Source organism: Fulmarus glacialis, unplaced genomic scaffold (genome assembly GCF_000690835.1).
Source record: "Fulmarus glacialis isolate BGI_N327 unplaced genomic scaffold, ASM69083v1 scaffold6279, whole genome shotgun sequence".
Classification (NCBI taxonomy): Eukaryota; Metazoa; Chordata; class Aves; order Procellariiformes; family Procellariidae; genus Fulmarus; species Fulmarus glacialis.
In genome coordinates this window covers 23,809-50,623 of record NW_009232569.1, presented here as the reverse complement: position 1 = coordinate 50,623, position 26,815 = coordinate 23,809, and the positions used below count along the sequence as shown (strand labels likewise).

The window sequence follows — 26,815 nt, the reverse complement described above, 5'->3', positions numbered from 1 at the left end:
ATGGGGGAGAGGAGGGTTGAATGAAGGCCATGCCTTGCATAGCACATGCTCCAACCCCCTTCATTTTTTTAATACTTTTTTTTTTTTGCTTTAAGCAAAACTGTTTGACTAGCTCCAGAGTTTGGCAATTTCTGTGGATTACCTTGTTGTGAGAAGGAATTGTGAAAAGCTGCCGCCTTCTCACACTGCATAAGAGACTGTATTACAGTATGGAAAACATTAGTATTTTTAAAGTTACTGCCTGTCTTTTTCTTTCTGCTTCACCTTCCTGGGCTGCCCTAGCTGTCTGGCTCCTTGACAGAAAGCAGCGGTGTGCCTGCATCTTCCTGCACTCCGCTCTGTGGGTAAATGTGGGAGACATTCATTTTGCCATTGTAGTGCCAGATCATAATTTCTGTGAGCATGAGCACTGCTTGCATTTGTGCTGAAATTCACCCATTGCTGCAAGGGCTTTTAAAAAATTATTTATATTTATACTTACTACTTGTTGCAAAGGGAGGGCCTGACCCTATTTACTTGTAGGTTTTGCTGACTTCAGTGAAAACTGTAGATGCCCTGGCAGCACTGTTTTACATTGAGTGATCACCTAGCTTTTTTTTTTTTTCCCCTGGTAATTTTTTCTAGTCTGATACGAGGCTGTGTGCAACAGGAAACAAATGGTGCTATGTGAGCAGTTAGAAAGCAGGCCAGCAGCTGTGACTCACTGTATCAACTGACACTGAAGCTGTAGGTTACCAGTGTACTTGCAGCACTGGCTCCAGAAGGTAGGAGAGCCGATAAATACCACGTATAGGGTTTCCTTCTGAAACCTTCCCTTACCAGCACACTTCTAGAAACACATTTTGGCAGAAACATCTAGATTTGCACTCTGTCTGCATATGGCTTGGCTAAATATGCCAGAAAGACCAAAATCCTCTGTCCCGGGATGGGCAAGACATACAATGAGAGAGCTGCCTGTTCGCGTCAGCCGGTCGGCAGCATTGTCCCTGCCTCTAGGCAGAATTTGTTCTGGCTTCTGTTTATGAGTCCTCCAGGGTGGAGCTCTGCGTAAAAGCTTCATCCGGCGCGCTAACCTGCTCTCAGAGCGCAGACATACGGCTGCCCATCCTGCCAGCGTGGTCTGATAAGAGCATGAGTTTAGGTCAGTTCCTGCATTCCTGGTGTCACTGCTGTTGTCACCAGCGTCAGAGGCAGTGTCTGGCTGTGGCACATGCAGTACCAAGTCCTTTGTGAGCCCTTTGCAGAGAGATGCAAAGTTTCTGTCCTTCTCTTTGGTATTGCACTGTAATCCCTATTTGCTGTGCTGCTCTGACACGTGTGGCTAAAAAAAGGTTTTCTGTAGTAAGGATTTTGTGATTTGCCTTGGATTTTGCTGATCTATCTGTATCTGATCAAAACCTTTCTACCAGGAAATTGTACTTGAGCTGGTTTCAGTGGGAGATAATGCAAAGCAAAATCTTTTGGGTGACGCTCACCCATTCACAACGTTGCAGCCACTTACGGTTTCTGTCAGACAGCTGTATAAGGATTTTGTACTTGTTCAAATTGATGTCAAAATCTCATGGTCTCCAGTGAGGACAGGGCAGGCACAGGCCTGCCCAAAATATCACTTGCAGGCAGCATGGAGACTGTAAGTCATCCATGGTCTGCTTGCAGCCGAGAGGCATCGGGCACTGTTGGCCTCCCTCTGCGTTGAAAGGCAGGAGGAAACCAACTGTCCCACCATGGAGGAGGCTTGGTGGGCTGGGACACACCGGCTGGACAGCCACCCGCTCCAGGTGGGCGCGTGCCGGTGGGCAGGGGTGCGTGTATTTGGGCTGGTGTACTGCCAAGGTGAGAGGTGTGCCAGCACCACGTAGTGCATGCCAGTGTCCCTGGGAGTTAGAGGGGGACAATCCGCAACTGCAGGGGAGGGGAAGGGACAGCAGTGTTGCGTGAGGGACAGAGGAGCACAGGGGGCTTGGAGAGAGTATTTCAGTAGGAAGCAGAGAGGGGGTCACCAGGGGGAAGGGAGAGAGCCAGGAGGTGCAGCCCAGTCTTAAGGTGAAACTGAGTGGTCCCAGCAAAGCTTTGGAGTTGGGGACCCCACTGAAGAGTCAAGAGCTCATCGATGTGCAGAGCCACAGAGCCTCTATGGGAAAGTGGGATTTTATGCATAACAGCAAATTTCAAGAATAGTTAATGCCGAGGATGGAATTGATTTCACCCGAGTTAGTTATTAACACAAAAAACTTGCCGTGTTTGTGGTACTCTGTTGGCACTGAAGGGCTGAGGTATAATTAGGGTGATTACTTTTCTTGGATAGAAACAAGGGACAAGTGGACAACCAGCTAATAATTAGGAGCAAAGTCTGGAAACACGGTTAGGGAAACACATTTCTAGTATGCCCAAATACATCATTTACTTATATTAAGCTTCATTTTATTACTGAAAAATGTAGATATTCCAATTTGAATATTTTTCAATATAATTTAATGTTGATTTCAGCTCGTAAAACTCTCTACTGTAGGACTGAAAATAATTTGCAGTCAGGGCTTAGCAAAATCTGTGTACTTCATGTTTCTGCAAACTATCCAAATCTATTTATACAAGGAAAATGTTTTTTTCTGCTGTTGTATCTGAGGTAGGAATAAACATAATGCGTTTCACAGGTTTTGAAAAACTGAAAGAAGCAGCATTTAATAAGAGAACTAGGTATTTCCTGAAACATGAACATTCCTTCTACTGAATCTCCCAGTATACAAAATTCTTCATACAAACAAGCCATATCCAGCTTTTGTCTAGCTGAACCCTTCCAGAATGTTTCCAGTTTCCTGAAAATATAAAAAAAATGTTCAGAGAAGATGGCTTAAATCAGGTTAAAGTGATATCATTATTTTGTTTTTCAAGCTTCAAAAAATGAAATCAGATATTTGAAAGCTAATGCATGCCATGAAGTGAAATCCCTTTTCCTTTTTTCTGGATGTGCTTTCAGATAAAATTTCACTCCAAAGAGTGAAATACCAAAGAATGTCTTACAGTTTGCCCTCCAATAAACGTGTTATGTCATAAAGCCTTCATCATACTTAAACAATTGAAAATTGCAAATAGGCAATCCTCACTGAATGTACAAAAGCAACTTCCAGGCGCTGCAGAATACTTTAAGATTCAGAAGATAAAGGTTAGGGCTGTTAAACAGTATCCAGTTTAACAATTATTGTTTTAGAAGAATAATTGTTTCACTGTATTATCCTTTTGAAAGGCTTTGACCACCCACAACCACATACCGAGCAGCTCTTTCCTATTCCGCTGGATCTTTCAGTTCCCGCTATGAGAGCTCAAGTGCACAAACAATCGGGTTTGCTCTTGGCACAGAAGTGGGGCAGAGCTTTGGCTGGGGGACGGGGACAGCCTCCAACGGCACAGAAACTTGCTCCAGCAGCAAATACACTTTAGGAAGTTCTTGCTCTCCCCTCACCCTCCCTGCAGACATCTCCATCCCGAATCAACTGTTTCTGTGGGCACCTTTTAAAGGAACGGGTAGTAACCTCTGCTCATGGACTGAGAACTATAAGAAGGTTTTTTTTTTTAAATACACTTTTCAAATTAGCTACAATCTGTGCTTGAGAGGCCAAATGTATAAAGCTAATTGAGATGAGCACATTGGGAACACACACCTCAACATCTCCAGGACTAGCAAAATGAAAACCTTCCTGAAATTCTAAACCTTTCCTGGCAGATGAGGAAAAATAATTGAAAACTTACACAACCAACATTATCAACAAGAAAATATTCTCATTTTTCAGTAATTTGATGGATGTTAGCTTTAATATTATCAGTCATATAGCATTTAATTCATTTGATTGTCTTATCCTTTTTATATTTTATATTTCCTAAGACTTCTGATGAAGCTTCATAACTGAATTTATTCAGGGAGATGGCAGATTATTCCCCTTTCAGCAGTGTGGTAATGAAGCACTGTGTTTTATTGCTTCTGTGCTTTGAGGCATGATGGGTCACAGAGAAAAGTACTCATTTTCAGGCAAGTCTTGAGTTGTTTACTCCAAGAAAGAGAAGCTAATATATTGTTGGTGCTATATGAGGCTTTTTGTCCTGATCATTTAAGATAGGAATGAGTCTTGGATAACATTGTTATTGAATTTGTTTAGAATGAGTCTTATGGCAAATATCGCCATCTGTACAAAATCGTTTCTGCACTTGTTACTGACAGGGTGATGCCCTTTCTTCTTTAGAGATGTATCTTGATTTGCTGATGAGACGTATCACTGCAGGCTGCATCCCCCACACAGAGATGTAACTCACCCAGGAGGTCACAAGTAATACTTAGGCTCCAGTTAGATCTTGCTCACTCGATCTGCTCTGCAGCCTTAGGGAATGGGACCAATAGACTCTACATGCGCTGCAGCTTATTCCTGATATAAATATAAAATATAAAGATATGATCACCTTTAAATAACAACATATTCATTTTGAAGTATCGTCCTGATTGCACTTGTTTTAGGTAAACGAGGTCTGCTCCACCAATACTTTTCAAATTTACCTTTTGGTGGTTGGATTTATTTCTGTTTAAAGTTCTAAAAGAAATATAAAATCCATTAGTTTTAAGATTGCTGCATGAATGCAAAGCATACAGGACTTGATTTCAAATGACAAAATGTTTTGGGGAAATGAAACAGACTTTAGCAAAGATAGCTCAGATTCAGTCATTTCAAAGTCCCTCTGAGAGAAAGAAGTCATGATGCAGCTTTCGGTTGTTCCCAGGTCTTTGCCCCGCTGTCTGACGACTTTTGTCTTCGATTTGTAACTTCTGACAGAGTTTTCCATCTTGGTTCTCCTCTGAAGGTCTAAGTCAGTTCCCTTCTCCTATTCCATCCCGTGGCTCTAAGGATCTCCTTTTCCAGTATTTGAAAAAATAACACCCAGCACAGCTGAGTTCTGCAGACCCCATGGGCCAAGTATAGCAAAGCTCTCTACGGGCTGCGGTTGCTCTTTGTTAGCAGGCTGTTAAATTAAAATTTCCAGATAACTCTGTATTAAACTTCATTCTCCAAAACTTGACAGGGATGCAGTGACCTGTGTTGTTTAAAAGTCTTAACTCAGTATAAAGTGTTCTCTGTGATCGAACACAGTAGAACCCACATGCAGCAAGCACTGGTTGGTCACAGAGGCGCTAAGTAGCCTTTCCAGAAGTTTGTCTTCACTGCATGCCACATCCCTGCACATGCAAAACCAGAGACCTTGGGTTGGGTCCAACTTTAGGGGGCAAAGTTTAACAAAAAATTTGTAACACCACATCTGCTATTTTTATTCCAGATGTGCAGTTCAGGGGAAAACATAAAAGGAGAGGGTTTGAAGGATGTTTTTTGATTGGTTTTAGTTTTGTGGTTAGTTTTGTTAAATGACGGTGCTTCTTCAGGCTGGATTCTGTATCTGTTCAATTAGTAGGTATGGCTCAGTGCTTACTTCTAATCGAGTAAGGGCTTGTCTTACTCATGCAGTAAATGAATGAAATAAGGGACAGTCCCTTGAAAGAAAGGACGAGTGACCCTTAGTGTCACAAAAATAGAAAACAGTTGCTGCAGCTTAAAGCCTGAGAAATTTTGCAGGCTGAAGACAGGAAATTGTAACACTAAGGTGCTCAGCCTTATCTGTGCATTGCTTATGGTTTTTAATTATGCAATCCCAGAAAGTTACACAGTATAATGTGGTGAATGCAGCTGTTTTACATGCACCTTCTGCCTGCATTGCTTTGCTTCAGCAGTGTATCTTCAATAAGTATAACTTCTTTGATCTTACATTTTCTCTTTTCCACTGGATATTTTATGTAATTCATGCATATTTAGTGCTTGATGTCTGTTGAAACTGGGATTCATTCAGCACAGAAGACAATAGGGAAAGCAGAAAGCTGATTATGGATCCTCCACTGTCTGCCTGCACAGGTTAGAGAAAACCCCCAGAAATGTAGTGTAGGACTGATCTCAGTGGAGGGGTCCTGCCCTGCTGTGCAGGCAGAGCCAGCGTAAGCATGCCGTCACCTGTCTCGGGGAAAAGTTCTTTCTCGTAGGACTTCAAACCCCTCACACTGTTGCCTGGGGATGTATTTATTGCCTTCTATAGAGGGAAAAGCTGAAGGGTGCTTGGGAATTTCCACTGAGAAGCAAGTATCAGTGACCTGCAATAGTCTCCCCAGCTCAGTTACTGTCAGCAGTGAGTGCTGACAAAATCAGAATGATGACCTCCACAAACTGCCTTCAGAAATGATGGCTATGTTACAATTACACTTGCTGCCTTGGTTGCCTTGCTAGCTCTTGAGGACCCATGTTTTCAAGCTTGTCTTGGTAATCGCTAGAGCTAGATACTTTATGAAGAAATGAAAATGGAGATTTTCATTTGACTTCAAGTGCTGAAGCTTTTCAGTGGAAAACCAAAAAGCACAAGGCTTGTGATAAAATTACGAAAGTTGTTAGAAGTAGCGTACTCCAAAACTTTTACTTAAATTCTACCCACACACTACAGAAGTGCTAGAAAAATTGCATCAGATCCCCATGGATCTGCAGTCCTTGCTCATTCATCACCAACTCATCTGACTTGCACCCTGTAGCTAAATTTAACACCAGTCCCTCATGTTCTGTCATGGAACCGCACTGATGTTTGCTTGTTGTTGATGTAAATCTTATTTATTATAACACAGAGAAATGCTGAAAGGGTTGCTTGCTCAGGAGGTTTCTCTTGGTGCTGTGAGTTGGATCATAATATGCTTTGTTGCTAAAATCTTTTTTGATGGCTAGAGTTTGAATGTTTTATTTTGTGCGAAGGACTACCTCAAGTACAGGGTGTTGATGCTTCCTACAATTACTTGGTGTTCTTACTAGCTTGTATCTAACTGTATTAGTTAGATATTTGGCAATTAATATACTTTTTGTGTGAATGTGGAGTACTGGAGCAGAATGGAATGGGGTCCTTAAGTAGGATCTGAGTGCATTATTTTTATGACCTATGTCTTTATCTCGTGGGAGAATGCCAGTTCAAAAGGCTTCTATAGGTCCTTTACCTTCCAGAACTTCTAATCTGTTTTTCTTTAGGATGTAGAATTTTAACAAGGAACTTGAGATAAAAATTTGGCGGCCAGCTATACTCTACTGAAAACTCCTTTCAATTTTCCTTCACTTCAACAGACTCTTTTAATTTGCAAGTGTCCCAGTTCTGCCATGGGAGCACCTCCTCCCTGTCAACATGACCAATCTTCGGGCTGCCAGAATGAAGCCCAAGTGGGATCACGTAGAGGAAAACACTGGCAGGGCCAGAAGAGATCAGAAGTGGCAGATATGACAGTCAGGATCTTTTTAAGATTAACTCAAACTGGGCTGACATTCCACACGTAGAACGTGTTAAGCATTTAAAACTGAACATGAGCAAAATGCATTGTGCTTCCCAAGTCTTTTCCGAGACATTGCGGATAGGAAAAAGTGAGATGGCCATTTTGGCCAAAATTGGATCAGGAGGGAGTTCAGGTTTTAGTCTAGATTTGCATTGTACCAAACAATTTGGAAGTGAAGTCATGATGTGCCCTCCTGCCCAGTTAGCAATGGAGGCAAGAATGCGTATTTGCACCTGGTTGACTTGTTTCCAGCTAGCAGCAATAGGATTCGTATTTCATGCACATATTGCAAGCAAGCAAGGAAGTAGGTGCTGAACTTTAACAAATGTTCTGTGCATACTAGTGTGAAAGAGAGTGAAAATCGTTTAGTGTTCCCAATTTTTTTATACGTATAATAAGAAAGGAATTGTGGTGCAGTGCCAGTAATTCATATACAGTGTCTCTTAAGTCAGTATGAAGCTTAAAGAAATGAAGCTTGTGGTAGAGGCAGTATGTAATGGTATCCTTCAGCTGCATTTGAGGAACAGAGGGAATTTTATAGGATTGACAACACAGTAATTTTCTTTATTTTTTTCCTCTTTTAACTTAGTTTTTTTTGTTTGGGTATCTGATTTTCAGCCAGGAACACAAGCTAGAAGTAATACTTACTTAGTTGTTGTTAAATTGCAATTCTTGTTTCCTTCTGTGAATAATCTTTTCCAGAAATTCTGAAGCCCTCTTTCCCAGAACTCTCTGTTTTCTATTATTTTCACCCAAAGTCTTAAATGTAAAAGGCTACTGTAGCAAAAGTGACATGAATAAGCAAACTTGAGCATCAGGACCAAACAGTATGCAGAATGAGATAAGAAAGCCTTCATCATCTCTCATCTCAGAGGAGACAGGGACTGTTCACCTTCCATTCTCTCCAACATTATTCAAGTTATATAATTTACAACTGCACTTACACTGTGCCATTGTCCCAGAAATTCATATGATTTTTTCCAGGTGAGGAGGCGCTGCTCCGGCCACCCTCCAGCATCGTCTGCCCATGTTCCCTGGATTCCTCCTCTTGCCTCTTCTCTCGTGCTCAGTTCCCCTGCCGGAGACCCTCTCACTGAGCTTTACCCAGCATCCGAACTCCCCTGCCAGCTCGCAGGTTCCCACCGCTATTAAAGTCCATTCCTTCACCGACCCTCCATGTCACAGGATGCCCCTTTTCCTCAGCCACGCACTTGCTCCTCTCCCTTCGTACTCCTAGTCAGCCCCATTTCTTCCCAGCCCCGGGTGCTGCATTCAAAATAGAGTACGTTTCTGGGTGGCTTGTATTTTGGTAAGTAGCTGCTTCTCCCAGCTGTGATTCCTGTCTATGATCCCATTCCTGTGAAATGCTCCTGAAATTTCTTAGCACAAGATTTGATCTAAAAATAAGAAATGTTTTCTAACAAAACAAAACTGAAACACAACCAGGTTGCTTTAAAATGCTTTAAAAAATAATTTACCAGGAATTTCTTAGCTCTTAGGTGTTCTGCTCTTTAGTGAAATATAAAAGCTTGCCTACATGAAAGCCAGAAGTAAATTTAAAAATGCCACCTAGACTTCCTAGCTAACAGACAGTCTTGAAGACAACTTTTTTCCAAACCAGGAAGCCTAAGAATTTTTTTTTCAAATCTAAAAGGAAAAAAGTTCCTGCCAGCCTTTCACACCAAAGTAGAAGTGACCTGATTTTCAGCTTCCATTCAAGTTGGTGGGTATTGCAAGAATTTTATAACTTTGAAAACTTATTGACTGTTACTGAAATGTCTATATATGGGTTTAAATACCTGTTTTAAGGCACTCTGGCTAGAAAAGATTGGCCTTAAGCAATATAACCAGATGACCAGTTTCCTAGTTCCTCCTTGCGCCTTGGCTCAGGAAAGGAAAACACTTCCTCTTCCTTCTGAGGGCCCCAGACTTCCTGTGCCATCTATTTATACAATTGTTGTAATGAACCCCAAGTTAACCACTTCCTTGCCTGGCTTAGCGTAGGCTTTACATCTTTTAAATCTCTTTTAACTTTATGTCTTTATACTCCACTTGCAACTTCTCTTAAAGGTATGTTCAGAGCTGCTTCTCAGCAAACCCATATTTGGAATATCTTTGTCAAGGTGTTCTGTTGGCCAGGTGGCATTGCTTGGAGGTAATGAAGAAGAGGAGACTTGGTTGGAGGAGAAGGTTGGGCCCTGTTGGCCTTTTTACACCAGATACAAAGGAAGATTAGAGGATCTCAGCCATACAAAACCTGTTGAAAAGTTTAGGTGGATGAATTTGGAAAGAGGATCACAAGATTTAACCAAAGACTAGTGATTAAAGGCTTTAGTCATACCTGTTTTCATGAAATGAAGAACCCAGAAGCCTATTCTGCATGAAGGCAGGAACAAGTTGTAGCTAGTTGTGTTAAACCATTGTACAGTGAGTGTACAGAAGATGGAAGGGAAATTGATAACTGGAAGGACCTGCAGAATTGAGGGCAGTTTCTGGAGGACAGGACACACCAGGACATCCTGTGGGAAAGAAGGTTTCCAGCCAAAAGGGCTGGAGTCAGAAGTGGAAGATCTGAGAGTCTGTGGTTTGGGATGCAGTTGAAATGGCTGGGCTGGTCATGACAAGCATGGTCATGTTCAGTTTTACCAGTGTCCTTCAAGGATATAGCAGGATCTGGACAAAGAAGCAGCAGGCAGATTTGCAGAGGGCTTCCTACAGTCACAGGATTAGGGGCGGCAGGAAGCCTTGAGAGGTCTCTGAGCCCAGCGTTTGCCCTGTTTTCAGGCTGAAGCAGGATCAGGTGCTCGCTAGCCAGCTGTGAGGAATGCCTGGGTACTCTGCCCTGCGACACTTCCAGAGACGTGGACACACAGTCTCCCTGTGTAGCCTGACTTCATTGTCTCTGCCTGGCAAGGTTCCTCGAGACCTAATCTAAACCTCCTCTGCTGCAAAGTAAGCCAGCCACATCTGCTGTCCTTGGGGGACTTGCAGCACAGCTGGTTGCCATCTTCTTTATAAGAGAATTTAAAACTTGTAAGATTGCTGCTGTGATGTCTTCAGGCTGCCCCTTTGCCAGACCGTACCAGTCCCTTTCTTCCAAACTTTCCTTGTAAATCACATTCTCCAACTACAGCTGTCCTTGTATTTTCTACTGTTTTTTCAAATAATCCATAAAAAGTGGTGCCCCAGGTGACACAGCAGTCCAGTTAAGGCCTTTCAGCACCAAGTACAGCAAAAGAGTTTCTTCCTGCATCTCATATGACACTCCCATTAATAGATCTTAGAAAGACAGGCTTTCTCTGATGCAGTTTCCCACTGTAAAATTGCTACGCAGTCTCTGATTCACTATTATCCAGATTCCTTTGTGCAATTCTGCTGTTTAACAGGCTGTTCCCTATATTGCATATGTTCACTCAGTGTTTCCTTTCTGTATGTTATGGCTATCGTCAGCACAAAGCTGAAGTGCCGGTGTTGATGCTAGAGGAATTGCTGTGGAAGCAGAGCCTGCCCTCCCCGCAGCTCCAGTGTCCTGTGAGCTGTGTGAACACGTTTCTGGGGATGTGGTGTGTTGCCGTGGAGATGACACTTGCCATCCACGTTTCTAATGACTTGAAACAATTCACTTCGCAATTAAAACAAGATCTATCCTGTGATAACCCCAAGGAAATAGTTACTTACTAAATGAAGGCGGGGTGGGGAGCGGAAAGTGGATTTCATTGTTGTGCTCTGCTCGGGTGGCTCCAGCTTGCTCTGCGCTGCCCCGTCCTGCTTGGTTTTGTTTGCAGTGCCCCGTTCCGCGTCTGCTCCCTGTCGCAAAAACCAGAACAAGTTGCATAAAGTTTAGGCTCCATTTTGCCTCGCTCCTGTCATCCAGTGTGGTTGTCTCAAGGACATTTATTCAGAGTGCATCATCAGTCTAGTTTTTGCTAATGTGCTCCGCAGCCAGATGCGGACCGACTCAATGGCAGTATTTTTCTATCCACCACTGCTTTTCCTTCCTAACCTTCTTGAACCTAAAGTTCAAGTGTGAAGAAAGCATATGTCCCAGCTACGTGCTGCTTTCCTGGCTTGCTGGCAGTGAAAATTGTTTGACCAGCCTTCAGGATGGCCCATCTAGCAACCTGAGCGCTAGCTGCAACATTACTGGACCAAGTTTTCTGCATTAAACTGATGCTATGCAGGCATCATCCCTGCAGTCCTGGGCACTGCTGGACTGGGAACACACCGCAGCCTGGGGGATGGTCCTATCGCCCTGCGGCTGGTAGCAGAGTTACGGGCTGTTGGATTTGGAGAGGCTCACTCATCACCGGTGGTATCAGTTATGTGTCGAACAACATGACTAACGTCTGTCACGCAGGCTTTGTTCTCATCCTTTCCCCAAGGGGAGAAGCAAGTGCAGCAAGGTCTTGCTTTTTCTGTTCTCTCTCCCAATTCAAACAACATATAGTTTTTGCTGTGCCTCTGTGCAGAGGGAGGCAGCGCAAAGCAGCGTGCCCTGCTCTCTTGGAGGGAGTGCGGAAATTTGGGGGGTGCCTCGAACCGAGAGGAGCTCGTTTCATAGTGCACGCAAACAGGCAGAGAGAGTTATTGGGCACTGCTTTGTGCTGGAGGGGCACAGCCCTTCCCACATGCTTCCTCTATTGAGGTCCTTGCGAATAATAACAATTATAATACAAAAGCAAATGAGTGAGAGTAATCCAGCGATCTTTGCTTTCAGGCTCTCGTGATGGCAAAGCTGATGTGTAGCAAGGCAGTGCCGCCGCTGTGGCTTTCGCGGTGGGGGGGAGGGCCCTTGAGCTTCCCCACCGTGAGCGGGTGCTGAGCAGGTTTGAGGCTCCCCCATCCTTCCCTCTGTGCTTGGCCACGGCTGGTCAGAGCTCCCGGCCCTGCCGGTTCCCCGTTTCCTTATTGCAGCTCTCGCTGTCTCTATGCAGCTGCTCGGGACACATGTTCAGCTCTCTGCTGAATTCTGTCTTAAAATAGTAAAGCACCATCCTTTATTTTTACTGTGTGCTGAGGGGAGCTGGTCCTTTTTATCCTGAATGGGCTTGGGGAAGGGGGGTTGTCAGAGGATCTGGCACTGCCGGGATGGAGACTGCCCCTCTTTGGGAATGAGCGGCTGGATTCGGAAGTGTGCGCGAAGCCCAGCTCCTCCACATGGCCACAAATCCCAGTTATCCTTGAGAGAGGAGGTGGTGGGGTTTATCGAGAAAGGTGGCTGGAGGTGGTGGGCTGGCTGCTTGACCAGCCAACCAAGCTACCAGGGTAGAGGGGGTATGTAATGGTGGGGCCTTTCTGCGTGTGCGTCCTGCTAGCCTGCACGTGAGCCGGGGCTTATGACCACTCTGGAGAATTTGAGCTGGACCACAGGCTTCGGTCCACTCTTGAAATGCAGTGCAATGAGTTACAGGAAGGAGACCTGTTACAAAATGCTGCTTTTTCTGGTTACCACAGAGACCAGCACCGTTTCAGAGACTGAACTATCCTTGGCAGCAAAAAGTGCTAATTCAGCCTTTCCTCCCACTTACATCAAGGCTCCATTTGGCCTGAAAAGAGCTGTGCAGGGCAATCCGTCTTCTTGCAGGTGCCCTGGGAGAGCAGGAGCTGAGAGGCAAAACAAGGCTGAGAAGACGGTGTTTGGGCACTGGGGGTGGGAGGGATGCTGTGCGGGGGCGGGATGGAGGCCTGTGGGGACAGTCATCAGTCAGGGGGTTCTGGGGAAGCCGGCAGGCAGCGACGTCTTTGTAAAGTAAAGTAGGAGTGTGAAGATGAGTTTGGAAAGAGGAGGAGCAGGGTAGGCTGCAGTAATTCAAGAGGTGGGAGAGAGCACTGATGGCAAAGCTTTCCTTCCGCAAAGATGCAGATGGCAAACCCTGACCCTCGTGTTTACCCTCGATGTGTTTTAGGGTCTGAGTGTGTGCTCTGCCAACTTTTTCAAGGCACCCTTTGGGGTAGCTTAGGGAAAAGCAATCCATCACAAGCCTCATCTCACTCGTGAGCTCCAGCCCATCTACAGGTGGTGGCAGAATGCAGCCTGGGCAGGTTAAATCTGGAGGGTGAAGTGCGGGTGACACTGCCCCATCCTGAGCAGGGCAGTGGGCTGGGCGCGAGGGCTGAGCGTGCTGCCGTCCTGCAGTCAGTGCTGCTAACAGTGTGCTCTGGGCTGCCAGGGTCACTGCGGGGCACAGCTGCATAAATAATCACAAAAACGGGGATTTCAGAGCAGAGGAAGGTGCTGCAGGGAAGGTGAACAGAGAAACATGGAAGCAACTGGCTGAACTATTCCAGGTCTGTCCCAGTGCAGCACCGTGACTTCAGGATCCTTTCATATGATGCATTAGAGCTAAGTGCTTTTTCTCCTTGATGGTTTTCCCTGATTCCCAGCCTTCACGGTTGGCATCAAGAAGCAGAAGAGTCTGGGAGGGCCAAGACACTATTTGCATTAAGTGGTGTAAATCAGAAGTCATTCTGATTATGCTGGGTTTGTGCTGCTCTGACAGAGCAGGATCTGCCTACACTGTTACAGTGCTGTGAAGTGTTAACCAGCAATTTGTTTCAACACCTCTGGCCTCACAAAAATATAATGCAGGGTTTGCCCAAGCATCGCCTTCATGCTGAATGCGACGCTTTCCAGTGTTCGAGAGCAATAAATCTTGATAAATGCAGGAACACCTGGGAAACAGAAAAGGAGGCTGTACAGGCAGAGCTGTCAGAAACATCATACACATTTGTTTTGAAAATGTGTCTTGCTGTGCCTTTAAAGACATGCAAGTGTGGTTAAAAATGAAAGGTATTTTTGATGGCAGGCCTGAGGGCACTGAAGGCTTCAAATGTGGTTCAGTATTGAAAGCACTGTCCTAATTTCTGGCCTGAGATTTTATTCTTTAGGAAAATTAAAAAGAAATCCTGTTGCTGCTAGGACTCACTGAAGACATTTTTCTGTGCACTGCTCACTATGGTTTATGCTAGCATTTCTCCTGTTTAATCTCTTGGTTTTGCTACGTTTGCCTTTTAAACAAAAAAGTTCACAGATAATAAGAAACCGGGCAAACACAAACTGCAGGTAAATAACCTTGTTCAAACTTGTATTAAAACTTTGTGTCTGTTAATTTTTACAGCCAATAATTGCAATCCAAAAAGAAATTAAAATGTCCTGCCTGTTAGTCAGAGGCAGAATGTCTAAAGTGTGGCTGCGTAACAAGTTATTTCAAATTGGAGGCAAAGCTTTAATTCATTATTAACTAACCATGTTTCCTGTGCAAAATCTAGCTTTATGCATGTAAAATAGTAGAAGTCAAGCTTGCCATTAGGGTGATCAGGTCTTCCTTTTGATTGCCCACGGCTACTGTATCCCCAGATGTGAACGATTCCCAGTCTTGCTCTTTTAAGTCAAGAACAACAGTCTTGTGGGACTGGAAAACATCTACTCTGCACCGTTCTGCCCCTGCTCCGTGATGTTTTGCTGCATGTGTAGACGGGGCCTTCTTGGGTTGGTTTCTCTGGGAAGACCTCTCGTCCAGGAAGAGCACCCCTTGTGAAGAGTGATCAGAGCTTCTGTTACCTGTTGCTGTTGCCTTGGGTTTGGATGGTACTTAAGCGCAGTTTGGAGGTAATGCAGAGCTTTTTCTTTTGTTCAGGAGGTCTGTGCTGAGCCATGACAAATCATTTCTCCGTCCTTGATAGGGCCCTTGGTTGAAGCAACGGGGCAGAGCTGCAGGGGTGGCAGCTGTTTCTACCCAGTGAATATAGCCAATTTACTGTTCACACCGATGCGTAGATTTAATTGCTCTGAAGCTTTGCCTCTGAAGACCTCTAAAACCTTATCTCTGTGTTTGCCCTCTACAACTATCCATTTCCTGAGATTAGTGGCTAGGGCTGTGCTGGAAACAGGTTTAGTCACAGTTAAAATTCAGCTGGCAAGCTCGGTGTCATGCCTGATGCATTCACAGTCCTAGCCGTGTCCTGAGCCTCAGCTTCCTAAATCTTTATCTGAGCATTTTTTTACGTGACAGTACCTTGCTAGCTTGTTTCATTTGAACCTAGTTCTGAGCCTTTGAATCCTAGAAGGGATGCTAATGTCTAGATTTAGACATGCTTATCTTGCAATTTCACAGAAAAATTCTTCCTGGATACCACAAAATATAATGTAGTCCAGGGGTTCTGTGCACAGTAAAAGAGAGAATGCAAAAAATTAATCCGGGAGAATTCTTTGTTTTTAAAGTCTTCCTTTGCTTTGAAACCAAGCACGCTGAATCAAACGAGAGAGCTCTTCCATTTGGCTTCAGTGAATCTTTGAGGTTGCCATTTTTGCTGACGCTGGCTGGAACGTGCGTGCGGATCTGTTTCTGTTTGTACTGCAGGAGTCGTTCTGCACAGAGCCTGTGGTCAGATGGGCAGTGAGAGCTGGGCTGGCTTTCTCTGCACAGCAGTAGTGGGTTTTTCTCTCTCTCTGACTTTGTTTTTCCTTCTGTGAGGAGCAGTGTTTCTGTGGTAGGAAATCCCAGACCATGACAGCTTCTGTGTTTTGTTTCAGGCATCAGAGGGTGTTCCCGTGAAGTATTTCGAGAACTTGGAGGAACTGATAGAATTTTACAAGAGAGAGAACATGGGTCTGGTATGGCACCTCAAATATCCAGTGCCACGGGAAGAGGAGGAGGCTGCAGATGAACCGGAGGAGGATGCTGGTAAGAAACCCATGATGTGACTTGGTGATGCAGACCCTTGACACTTACACTGGACTGGAGATATGCAGTGCAGGCAGGGGGATTAGAGCATGCCATGCAATAAAATGGAGCAGGGCATAGAGAGACCTGAGCTGGCAAGACCTTGAGGCAGTGAGTCCTCGTGGCTCTGGGGTGGTACTGCATCTGGAGCATCAGTTTAGCTCACCTGAGGGAATACATTGAGACTCTCTGCAGAAGTATATTGTATCAGGTGCAGGGCTGACTAATCTGTTGTCCTTCATCTGGACTCAAGCTGGTTTATGTCCAGCCATCTCACATGTCTCTGCACCCCTCTCCCTGCGCTGCATCTGTAGGGCCACAGTCTCAGCAGCAGAGATGTTCCCCTAGAGACTTGGAGCACATCTCTCTGCAGTGCCACGGACCTGCAGCTGCTGTGGGTCTTGGGTCATCTAAAACTCAGGCCCCCTTTATCTGCTCTGATCTAGAGGACATTTCTAACAGCCATAAGCAGAGGGCACAGATCCCGCAGTGGCAGACAGTCTAACTCTATGCATAGAGGCATCATCATATGTATGATGAAGAGGTGTGGTTGGCATCATCCCAACTATTTTATGTGAAATGTCACTGTGGGTTCCTGACACTCACTGATCTTGGATCATTCCTTGGATTTTTCCTGGATCATCCCTTGGATCTGTCATTGTTCTCCTGAATCCCAGGGGAAGGTCATGCCCACAGAGCCATCCTTCCTGTCCTTTCTGACGTCTGTCCGGAAATGATGAGCACTACAATAAAACTTGTCTGAAGGACATAGTCCTGTGACAGACAGACAGGGCATGTGCACTAAAGCAGATTGATGTGCCTGTGTACATTTATGCAATCCAATGGATCTCTAATATGAGCTGAAAGATTTTGGTATGCAATTCTTAAGAAGAAACAGAACAAAATTTTGCAAAGCTGCTCAGGAAAGATGTTCCTGTTTTTTGGCCAGCTGCACTGAGTCTCCAGCTCTCAGGGTGGGGGAGGGAACTACAGCAAAAATAATACACAGAGAGGCGAGCAGCAGGGAATGAAGTTCTAGCCAAGACTAAGAGCCTTTAGATGAAGAGATATTAGCACTGGGGCTGGGCTGTTCACATACAAAATTTAATTTTGTTAAGGCACTTTGGTGCCATTGTGCTGGAGCCATGTAGGGCCCAGAGATGTCTGGCCATCTTACATGTAGAATTGCAGAGGTGGAAGATGAGCACCCAGATACCCTGCAGATACCCACCCAGATACCCTGCAGATGCACCACCCAGCTGTGCCATTGCTCAGTGCTTCGGTGGCTCTGTGAATCACAGCTTCTGCCCAGGAGCAATGGATCAGTTTTGGGTATCTTTTTGTAATGAAAATTCCACCATTAGGAAATAACAAAACAAAACCTCACAACTCAACCAGCTACATCTGACAGGTGTAACAAAGTGTTGGAGCAATTGGTATGAAAAGAAAGGCAACCATGGTTGGGATAAGTGGAGATGAACACACTCTTCACCCAGGAGGGGGATATACACTGAGCAGCAGGATGACAGAGCAGGAAAACCCTTTGTGCTTCCAACTTGATGCCCACGAGACACATGATGCCCACAAGGCAGGATACTCAGCCCCTCTGTATTGGATTATGGGGTCTGTTTTCTCAATTTGTGTTTGCTTACTTTAGCTGTTCTCTTCCTTCCATTAGCAGCTTCTGGTGCTCTTTCCATTATGCCCCTCCATCCATTTTGCCCCAGCAGCAGATCTCCGTGATAATGGTAATGATAAGGATGAGGTACAGCTATGTTCTCCAAGTGTTATATTCAAAGTAACTAATTAACCTTCATAGCTGCTGTGCAGATGGGACAGTCAAACTGACTAGGATGAGGTTACACTGCCAGGCAGAGGCATATGCTGCCTGCACATGAGGTCCAAGCCTGGCAGCTCAGCCCGCTTGTCTCACACCACTGACATCCCTGAGAACAGGGCTGGCCCAGTATCGAGCCCTGAGCTTTCCAGCTCTGAAATCAGAGGCCCTTCAGAAGGGATGGTTTCTGCAGTGACTGCCACTGTGGTGCAGACTCTGCCCTGCCTGTGGGTGAGGGGGAGGTGGTCAAATTGCCATGCTGGGATGACTGTGCCTTTCCCTTCCTCCTTGCCAGACCTGGTACCCACGCCTCCTATCCTGCCCCCACGCAACATCCTCATGGCATTGTCGAGCAGCGAGACAAAGGAAGTATCTTCTCTCCCTGAAAACTCCAGGGTGGCAGATGTTAATAAACTGTCCCTTTCTGAGACACTACTCCAGCGACTGCAGTACCAGGACACAAGCAGGTGAGGATGGCAAGTCACAGGGCTGCAGAATCAGCCTTCAGCCCAGCTCTGTGCTTTCTGGGCCTCTCTGTTTGGGACAGCTGAGGACCTATTTGATTCAGTGAAACTATTCTTCATTTGTGCTACCAAATGAAGAACAGAATCAGATCTACAGTGCGTTGGCCACTCTATACAGTCCAGCTGTCATCTAGAAAAAAATACTTTTCTGAAGTATTAAAATCACCAATAGACTTTCTCCACTGAGGTATAGTTTTCTAATATAAAGGATGGTAATATCTAAGAGAACTTGGTGTATTAGCTGCGTGCCTAAACTACAGATTGTATCGGAAAGCACCAGCCAGTCCTCAAAAAGAATAAACTTTTTGTGTCTGGAGTTCCAGGTACTCATACTTACTGATTTACTCCAGCTACAGGTCTGACTCACATTGTCCCACGCGCTAGCTGTGTCAAATCTGGACATGCACTGAAGCCTTAGAGGAAGCCGAATGACATTTAATGACCAGATCTGCAAAGTTTAAAAATAAAATAAAAATAAAAACAGAAGGCATGCCTGTTGGCAGAGCTGTGGGAGGCTGTGAGCAAACAGTGGTCACATGTGGCAGCACAGGTCCTGTTGTGGTAGCCCTGTAGCAGCTGGCTGAGTGGGATAAACCCAGTTTTGTTCAGCTGCCTGCACCATGTCATCTGCTAAGCAGCCAGTTGGGACTTTCTGCATTTGTCAGGGCACAAGTCAGCACATACAGTCTGCCCGGTTCACCCCTCCTTGTGGTGCTGGGCTCCAGGCACCACAGAGACAGGGAGGAGGGGAGCATCCCATACAGCTCTGTGGTCTGAGACCCCCTAAGACTGTTTTGCGTTGTTTGGAATAAAACCTTCAAAATGGGACTTGGTGAGGTGAAAGGGAGTCTTCATCTCCCCAGAGCCCCTGAGCTGCTGACTATTAGTAACCTCACAGCAGCCTGGCTTTACCTGCCAAGGCTAATGATCCCACCATGGCTTTGGCAAAGCCAGACATCACAAGACTTCCCCTGGCGTGGTAGCTCAGCAGTCACAGAGGAGAGGATTTGGGGTGGGGAAGGAGGAAGAGGAGAAGGTGTCAGCAGTGTGGTGGGGGATCCATGCTCCAATTCTGAGAACTGCGTATTTACACTGAAATCCAAGGCCCCCCATCTGCCTGTACAGGCAGTGGAAGTTTCAGAAAAGTGATAAAACTCTCTAATATTTGGGAGCCGAGAGAAGAGCTGGCTTTTGACCTGTCTCTTTCTTTCACAGTGTCTCTGATGAGCATCTTAAACTCATCCAGGATTACCTGCGAGTTCACATCATCAGTGACTTCGAGATGGTGCAGACTGGCTCAAGCAATCTTCCTCAACTGAAGAAACTACTTACACTTCTTTGCAAAGGACTCTTCAGGTAACTAGAGGCTGGTTTTCAGAGATTAGAGTATAATGCTGTAACACTGTAGTCTAATGTAGGTTCCACATACATGCATTCAGAACCTGCATTTCTGGCATAGGAAATTGGCTTACCCTCAAAAACATTATATTTAGATCTCATGACCTATGATTCTGGTCAAAGATGTGAAATCTATATAAAAGACATAGCTCTGAGAGTGAAGTTTCCCTGTAGGTAGTTTCAGTCAGTGAAGTATTATTTTTTTATACTTTGTTTAGAAAGAAACAAAACAAAAAAATGCACTAACCGATTAACTGCATAATTTGGTAATACATAAATGAAACCCACAGAATTGTCAAGCACAAGTTGTTTATGGAAACAAGCACATATTGTTGTGTATAGCTATGTTTTAAACACTGATTTTCCTTCCCACTAATGCACTGTGAACCTGGAGTGATTCCACTGATGTCAGTGAAGTCCAGCTCAAATGAAAAGAGACACAAGCCTAGACTCTACAAATTTTACCTTTCCTGTTTATAGCCCTTCCAGGTCCCAAATAGGAAAACTCTGATAGAGAACTAAAACCTTGCAGAGCTCCCTCTTTCTCTGGTGGAAGGACGTGATTTCCCCCCTTCCTGCTTGTGAGCAAAGGAGGAGATTAGTCCGCACTTCAGAGATCTTGGAACACTCTGTGGCAGAGGGCACATACTTCCACACTTCTACCTGTGGCTTGCAATATCCTTCTCTCCAGTAGAAGGCTGGTAGTGCTACTGGCCTGATCTTGTTCTCCTAGAGCTCGCCAAGGCTGAAGAAAGGGCTAAAATGAGGGGTGGATACTGCTGATTTGCTTGCCTTTAGCCCATGGAAGGAAGGCAGGGAGTGAGTGAGGTGCTCAGCTGTTTGGGACCACGATTACTCCCCTGAAGCGGTGGGCACTGTGCATGTTTTACCAGGCAAAGGGGGAGGAATATGCAGCCCTGCTCCTGCCAGAAGCCAGCCGCCCACAGACAAGCCCCTGGCAGGACTGAGGACGGATTGTGCAAAGAGCTGCCCTTCTTCTGCGCCCTGCTTGAGGGTTTTGCTTCTCTACGCCCACAGAGGGGGAGACCCAGGTGGCTAGCTAAGAATAAACCTGAACAATGGAAACTAAAATCTAATGAAATCACAAGTGAGAGTTTTGTGTTACTAAAATACCTCTGGTACTGCTGTTCTGATGGTGGCTGGCTTTTTCCATTTCCAACTTCTTACTCTACTTCACCTTATCTGGGTTTCACAATCCTACTCCTCATGAATGTACATGGGATGGCAAGAAAGGAGACGCAACAGGTCCACAATCCTCTCAAATGCCAGGACACCTTTTACATTTCCAGATTTTCTGTAGGGTTTTTTGGTGACTGGACTTTGCAAAGCATCATCCTAGAACAGAGCTGGGTGAGGAGTTCTGCTGGTGGAAGCCTGCTGAGCACAGGGGCACTGCACCACCGCAGACACAGCAAAGGGCAAGCTGCCTGCCCTCTGTCCTTCTGGTGGCTGCATGTAGCTGTGGAAATGTATGTCCTCGTGCAGTTCTCCCCGCCACCCTTCCCCAGCATTTTCTCCCCATACCTGCATTACTTCAGTTAGATGGAGCTGTCTTCTCAATTTTTTCGTGAAGGTCCAGAACTGCAGGCTGTTTTCAGTCCCAGCCAGATCTCTCTGAGGAACCTCTCCCCCTCTATTCAGATTGTCCCATGAATCTCTACCATCCACCCAAACTATTTGCTTAGCTTCAGCTGGTTAATAGTCAGATGCTTGGGTATCTTACTGTTTTCTGCAGTCTTAATCTCTGAGGTTGTCTGGGGTTTTAGCTTACTTCCCTCATCACACTTCTGAACTCATATTTAATCAGTGGCATTACCTAAATTTAGTTTTTATTTACCTCAGCTTTCTTCAGCTGCGCAGGGATTCCAGCTGAACGTACAGGTAATTCCTAGGCTGCTTCTCAGTGGCTGTGTCCTCTTTTTCTTAATAATGTTAAATTTCATTATTTTCACAATATTTGAGATTAGGTTAAAAAACCAAACAAACAACAAGAAGAAGTGTTAATTGGCACGGCTTGACCTCTTTCACTGGGGTTGAAGCTGCTTTGAATTTCCTGGCACTGCCGAGGGTTGCGAGTGTGCAGGCAGACACTCGCTGTGGCTGAGCTGACCCCGGCTGTTTGTGAGCCACACTGATTTGCTGTGAATCTGAGGTTTTTGCGATGCTGTATTCTGGCTTCTTCCAACCTCCTGGAGCCCAGCTGTGCCATCTTTCAGGGTCACTCTCAGACACACTGCCGTCACTGTGAAAAATGAGCATCCTGATGCCCTTTGGTTGACTCACTTCTGTGTTTTGATGCTGGGCTGTGGGTAAGCACTGACTGCCGATGTTAGCAAGGTAGAGGGGGTGCATACTGGAGCTGCTCAGTGATTGGAAGAAGAAAAGAGATTCTAGTGAACCATGGGGTTGGGAGAGGAGTTGGGCCAACTGTTTGTGAACAGTCTGTGCCTTTTGCAGTTCGCGTATTATCCATGGACAGGTGCAGGACCCATTTCTGACCAAGGAGCTCAAGCACAGCTGGGCCACAGCAGACCAGGAGTGCAGAACTTGTGATGTCTTCCCCTCACCTTCCTCACCACTGATCCCTGATTAATTCAGCAAGGACGAGACCCCAATGTGCATTAGAGACATTGAAAGCTGGTTTTAACTCTACTGGAAGCTGCTACTACCCTCTAGGGCTAGCTGTGGCCAAGGGGGTCAGGACAGCCATGGCAACATCTTCTTATCAGAGCCCAGGGGACAACGGGGCAACTACTCTTGGGAGAGGCTGTTCACTCTGGCAGCTCATATACTAAAAATGAAACAAAACAGAGACTTGTAAGGCTGATGGATACTTTTGTAAAGCATTCAGTGCTAAAAGAAATTGGTGTACAAGGGTTTCCTTAGTCAGGGGAATCCTCCAGGCGCTGGAAGGCTGACTCATGGACAGCTTGGTGCCAGTGCAGCAAAGAGTGGGGACTACCCATGAGAGTGGACTTCGTTCAGAGTTCCCTACCAGCTTTAAGTGAAAAACACTAACAGTGGCCTGTTCAGCCTGCTACTGTCTGAAGCCATCATTTGGTCATCGATCGCTGCTCTGCGTGCTCCTGTTTATTCTCCCGCACTGGATAATTTCCATATGGAGCTTTTTAAGGCAGCTTTTCAAGCACTTGTGATACCAGCACTTGTGCAATCGTATGTGGATACACGGGTTTCTGACACTTCAATGGAGATCACTACGTATATTTCTTTATACTATCAAGAGAAGAAAACAAAAGGAGTTATAAGTGCAATTAAAACCACTTTGTGGTTCTGTTGAGTTTGAACACTTGCAGATGCTCTTCCCCCATCCTGACATGCATGCTACACGTTGCACCGTACAGTAAAGAGAGGGCAGTTTTCCCATGAGAAATAATTTCTGAACTGCTTCAAGCAGCTGCTGCTCTGTGTTTTCGAGAGATGGCCTACACATCCTGCACTCTTGGTCACAGTAAATATCCTTTCATTCTTTTCAAACTGAAATTCACCCAATGCTCCTGTAACTGCCTGCAGCCTCCTGGGGCCTGATTCCATGGCTGCAGAAATCAATGGGGGTCTTGGGTTTGAGGCCAGAGCCATTTGCAGTGACAGTGGCCCTAGGTGATCCAAAGCTGCATAGTGGTGTTGGAGGACTAAGTTTAGCAGGTCCAGATTCCTACAAGTATCTTGTACTTCTGTGTGCCCCATGGCAAGTTTTTCAGACTGAAATTTCAAACATGAGTGCTTAATTTAGACAATTAATCATTCGTGGTTCAGCACCTAGACAAATATCTAATCTTCAGACAGGCATACTTTCTCTTTGGAACGCTTTCCTCAGCAAACAGGGAATAAAATCCGGTCCATTCAGACTTAGGAAAGTGAGGGAAATCATTAATATCCACTGTTGACTAGGCACAGTGCGAGCATCCTAGCACTGCTACCCACCATCACCTTCCTTTTGACCTGCGCTCCCTGGCTGCTCTTTCCGTGATAAGTCTTGTCATTATCGGAGCACGGCTTCTGTGCCAAATTCATACAACAGCGTTTTGACAAATGAGCATCCTGTGGAATCTAATTGGGAAATGCTGAAGGAATCTCATTGTAACCCGTGAACGGTTCCCATTCAAGAGATTAAAGGCTGATTCTTCCACTCCCTCGCTATGCCTGGCCCCTCCTGTCATGCGAGCTGAAAAATCTAAAAATTAGTTTCCTTTTTGCCCACTGTCCCCAGCATCCTGCATCAGCCTCAGCAGCTGCACACGGACTGTGCAAAACCAAGCTGCTCCTGCCGCTGGGGCATTCACAGGCACCAAACTTTGCAGGGCTTTGAGATTTTTGAGTGTGCTTTGATCTATGAGTTGGCATAGTTGGGTTGATGCTGGTTTCACACAATGTTCTCTGGTTTGGCCCAGACTGGGACATCTCGCCTTTCTAGGGAGATTTAAGAAGTTACCACCTCCAAAGCAAAACCCAAGGAACAGCCAGTATGCCCATGCCTCAGCCATTGCAAGGCAAAGTCAGCTGCCTAACTCTAAGCTGCCTTCGTTGGAATTGTCACTAAGGCAGCTGAGAAATGCTCTCATCACCCATCCCACCAACTCAGAGGGCAGTAAGCAGCAGAGGACAAGAGGATGACACATGGCGAGAGCAGGCCTAGTGTGAATGTATGCCCGTAGTCTCTGCTGCATGGCTTTGTCCAAAGAGACTAAGCGCTAACCTACCCAGGGACCTGACCGCAGCCTTAGACCTTTGCCGTGTCTCTGTTCCCAGTGAAGCCTCTAGGACTCTTCCATCTCTGGAATCCATCCAGAAGGTGTTTGAGCAGCAGCTGCACCCTGGTATCCATCAGCGCTCACAAGTAAGTTGGCTGGAAGGTGGGAAAGGAGAAGAGAGAGGAGTGCGGGTGGCTATCAGCTCGGCGGGAGGGAAGGGTTCTGGTTGCACAGCAATGACCGGTGGGATTCAGGTGATCAGTTACCGCTTCTGTTCTCTCTAGCCTCTTTCTGGCTGCAGTGCAGAGGGCACACAGTGAGTTATATCCCACAGTTTCACTTATCCCATAGTCCCCTCTGCCTGCTCTCCCTTCCTGCCCCAGAGGAAAGTGCAGCAAACTGCCTGAGGACTTCCATCTCCCCATCCTCCCTCAGCCTGTAGGCTAGGACTGCACATCTCTCTTTCCATAAACCTCACTCCAGGATGTTTCACTGCCAAATCCTTCCTTCCCCCAGCCCACTTAAGTCCCATGACCTTCCTCTCCCTGCCAGTAGCCCAGAAAACCAAAACTCCAGGACTTCTGTATGTTGAGCCCTGGACCTGGTCATGCAAACCTGTCCCCCCAGCAGCAAGCTGACTCCCTTGCATGCCCAGCCACCTCTAACCTATGGACAAGGTTTGCAAATGTGTCCTTCCACCCACCCATACTTCTGCATGTTCAGCCAAACTTTGTGCTCTTGTGCTGCCCGTTATGGATTAGAGCAGCAGAGGCACAAGTGCTGCTCCTTGCTCTGTGTGCGAGGTGTTCCTGGGGCAAGACTGCTGCGCTTCCAGGCGATGCTCTGCGGGTTTGGTAATTACACATCTCTCTCTCTCTTTTTGTTTCTATGTTGCGGTTATCAGATGCTCGGTGAAGCTAGTCCAGTCAATATTGTATTGAAACTCAATCAGCTGATTGCTTTGCTCTCTTCCATTGAAGAAAAGGTAGAGTTTTAAAGCTATTTTATATTATCTTCTTGTCATCTTTTGCCTCTAGTTATGTTTCTTGTTCATCATCAGTGCAATCCCCTGCTACAGTAAGATTTCTTTGCTCTGACTTCATTACTCTCAATGTAGTGCAGAATCACCAAATGCAATTTGGTACACATAAACTATTTTACAGGTGAAAACACTGTTGATTGAAGGTCCTGATTCAACACACCGACGCTCCCTTATCCCCCCTGTCACTTTTGAGGTAAATGTACTTCTTTAACAACGCTGATCACAATGTGGAAGGACAGTAATGCAGATTCGTGTCGGTATCTCAGCTCCTGGGAACTTTGCTGTGCTGCCACAGAGATAACAGCTATTCCTGGATGCTGTTTAGCACCATGCAAATGCTTAAGAGATGTCTAGTAGGATTGGCATAACGACGATATGTGTCCCTGAATTCAGGCAAGTGTTGCATTTGTAATACTCGTGACTGAAGTGTAGAAGATTGCTTACGAAAAATCTCTCTTTTCCACTAGGTGAAAGCTGACTCCCTAGGAATTTTCTCAAAAATACATCTCAAGGTTGATGTGGAAATGGGAAAACTGATTATCAAGAGAGCTAAGGATGGTCCAGAAGACAAGTTTTATACCCACAAGAAAAGTAAGATGCTTAAGGTCACAAATACTGGACTAGACTCTCGGTCCCTTGGATAATGGGGAGGGGTTCCCTTTGGCTCCACTGAGGTTTGGCGCAGAGTGCAGATATTTCTGCTAGGTCCTGGGTGTTGTGCAAGGCTCCAGTCAGTCTAGACTGCCTATCCCCAAAGCGGCCTGCAGACAGCAGGGAGTCATTACTGGGGTAACCAACTTTCACAGATTGTTTTAGACCTGGCCTCCTGGTCTAAATAAAGACAGTGGTAGCAGGACTGCAAGGGAGCAGGTTTTGATAGAAGATTCCCCGTAGAGCTGGGGGAATAGACCCATTTTCTACTGAAAAGCAATGTCACGGGAAAAAAACATTTTGCAGGAACATATTGACTTCTGTGATGATTTTTGATGGTAAAAAGCCAGATACTCAGTTTCAGTAATATTTTTCAGTGAATTTCCCCTTGATTTTTTGTATGTGAATCAATATCTCTACTCATGAGCAATGCCAGTTTGGTCTGTGAAGGCCCAATTCAAACAACTTCCCTTTTTTTCTGTTGTGTTTCTGGACCCGCAGCTCACTGAGATTGAGCCAAACAGGGTAAGAT

General features: G+C 45.6%; 1 protein-coding gene across 1 annotated transcript in view; it reads left to right on the top strand.

Annotated features, from left to right (window-relative positions):
* Nucleotides 1-26,815, top strand: part of INPP5D (inositol polyphosphate-5-phosphatase, 145kDa) — a gene marked incomplete at its 3' end in the record, with an annotated part of 53,588 nt that overhangs the window by 11,224 nt on the left and 15,549 nt on the right. Inside the window, exons 3-9 of the mRNA XM_009584945.1 lie at nt 15,912-16,062; nt 18,234-18,405; nt 19,678-19,818; nt 24,649-24,736; nt 25,495-25,575; nt 25,754-25,825; nt 26,100-26,223. Coding sequence (XP_009583240.1) covers nt 15,912-16,062; nt 18,234-18,405; nt 19,678-19,818; nt 24,649-24,736; nt 25,495-25,575; nt 25,754-25,825; nt 26,100-26,223 — 829 coding nt within the window. The remainder of the gene's footprint in view (nt 1-15,911; nt 16,063-18,233; nt 18,406-19,677; nt 19,819-24,648; nt 24,737-25,494; nt 25,576-25,753; nt 25,826-26,099; nt 26,224-26,815) is intronic.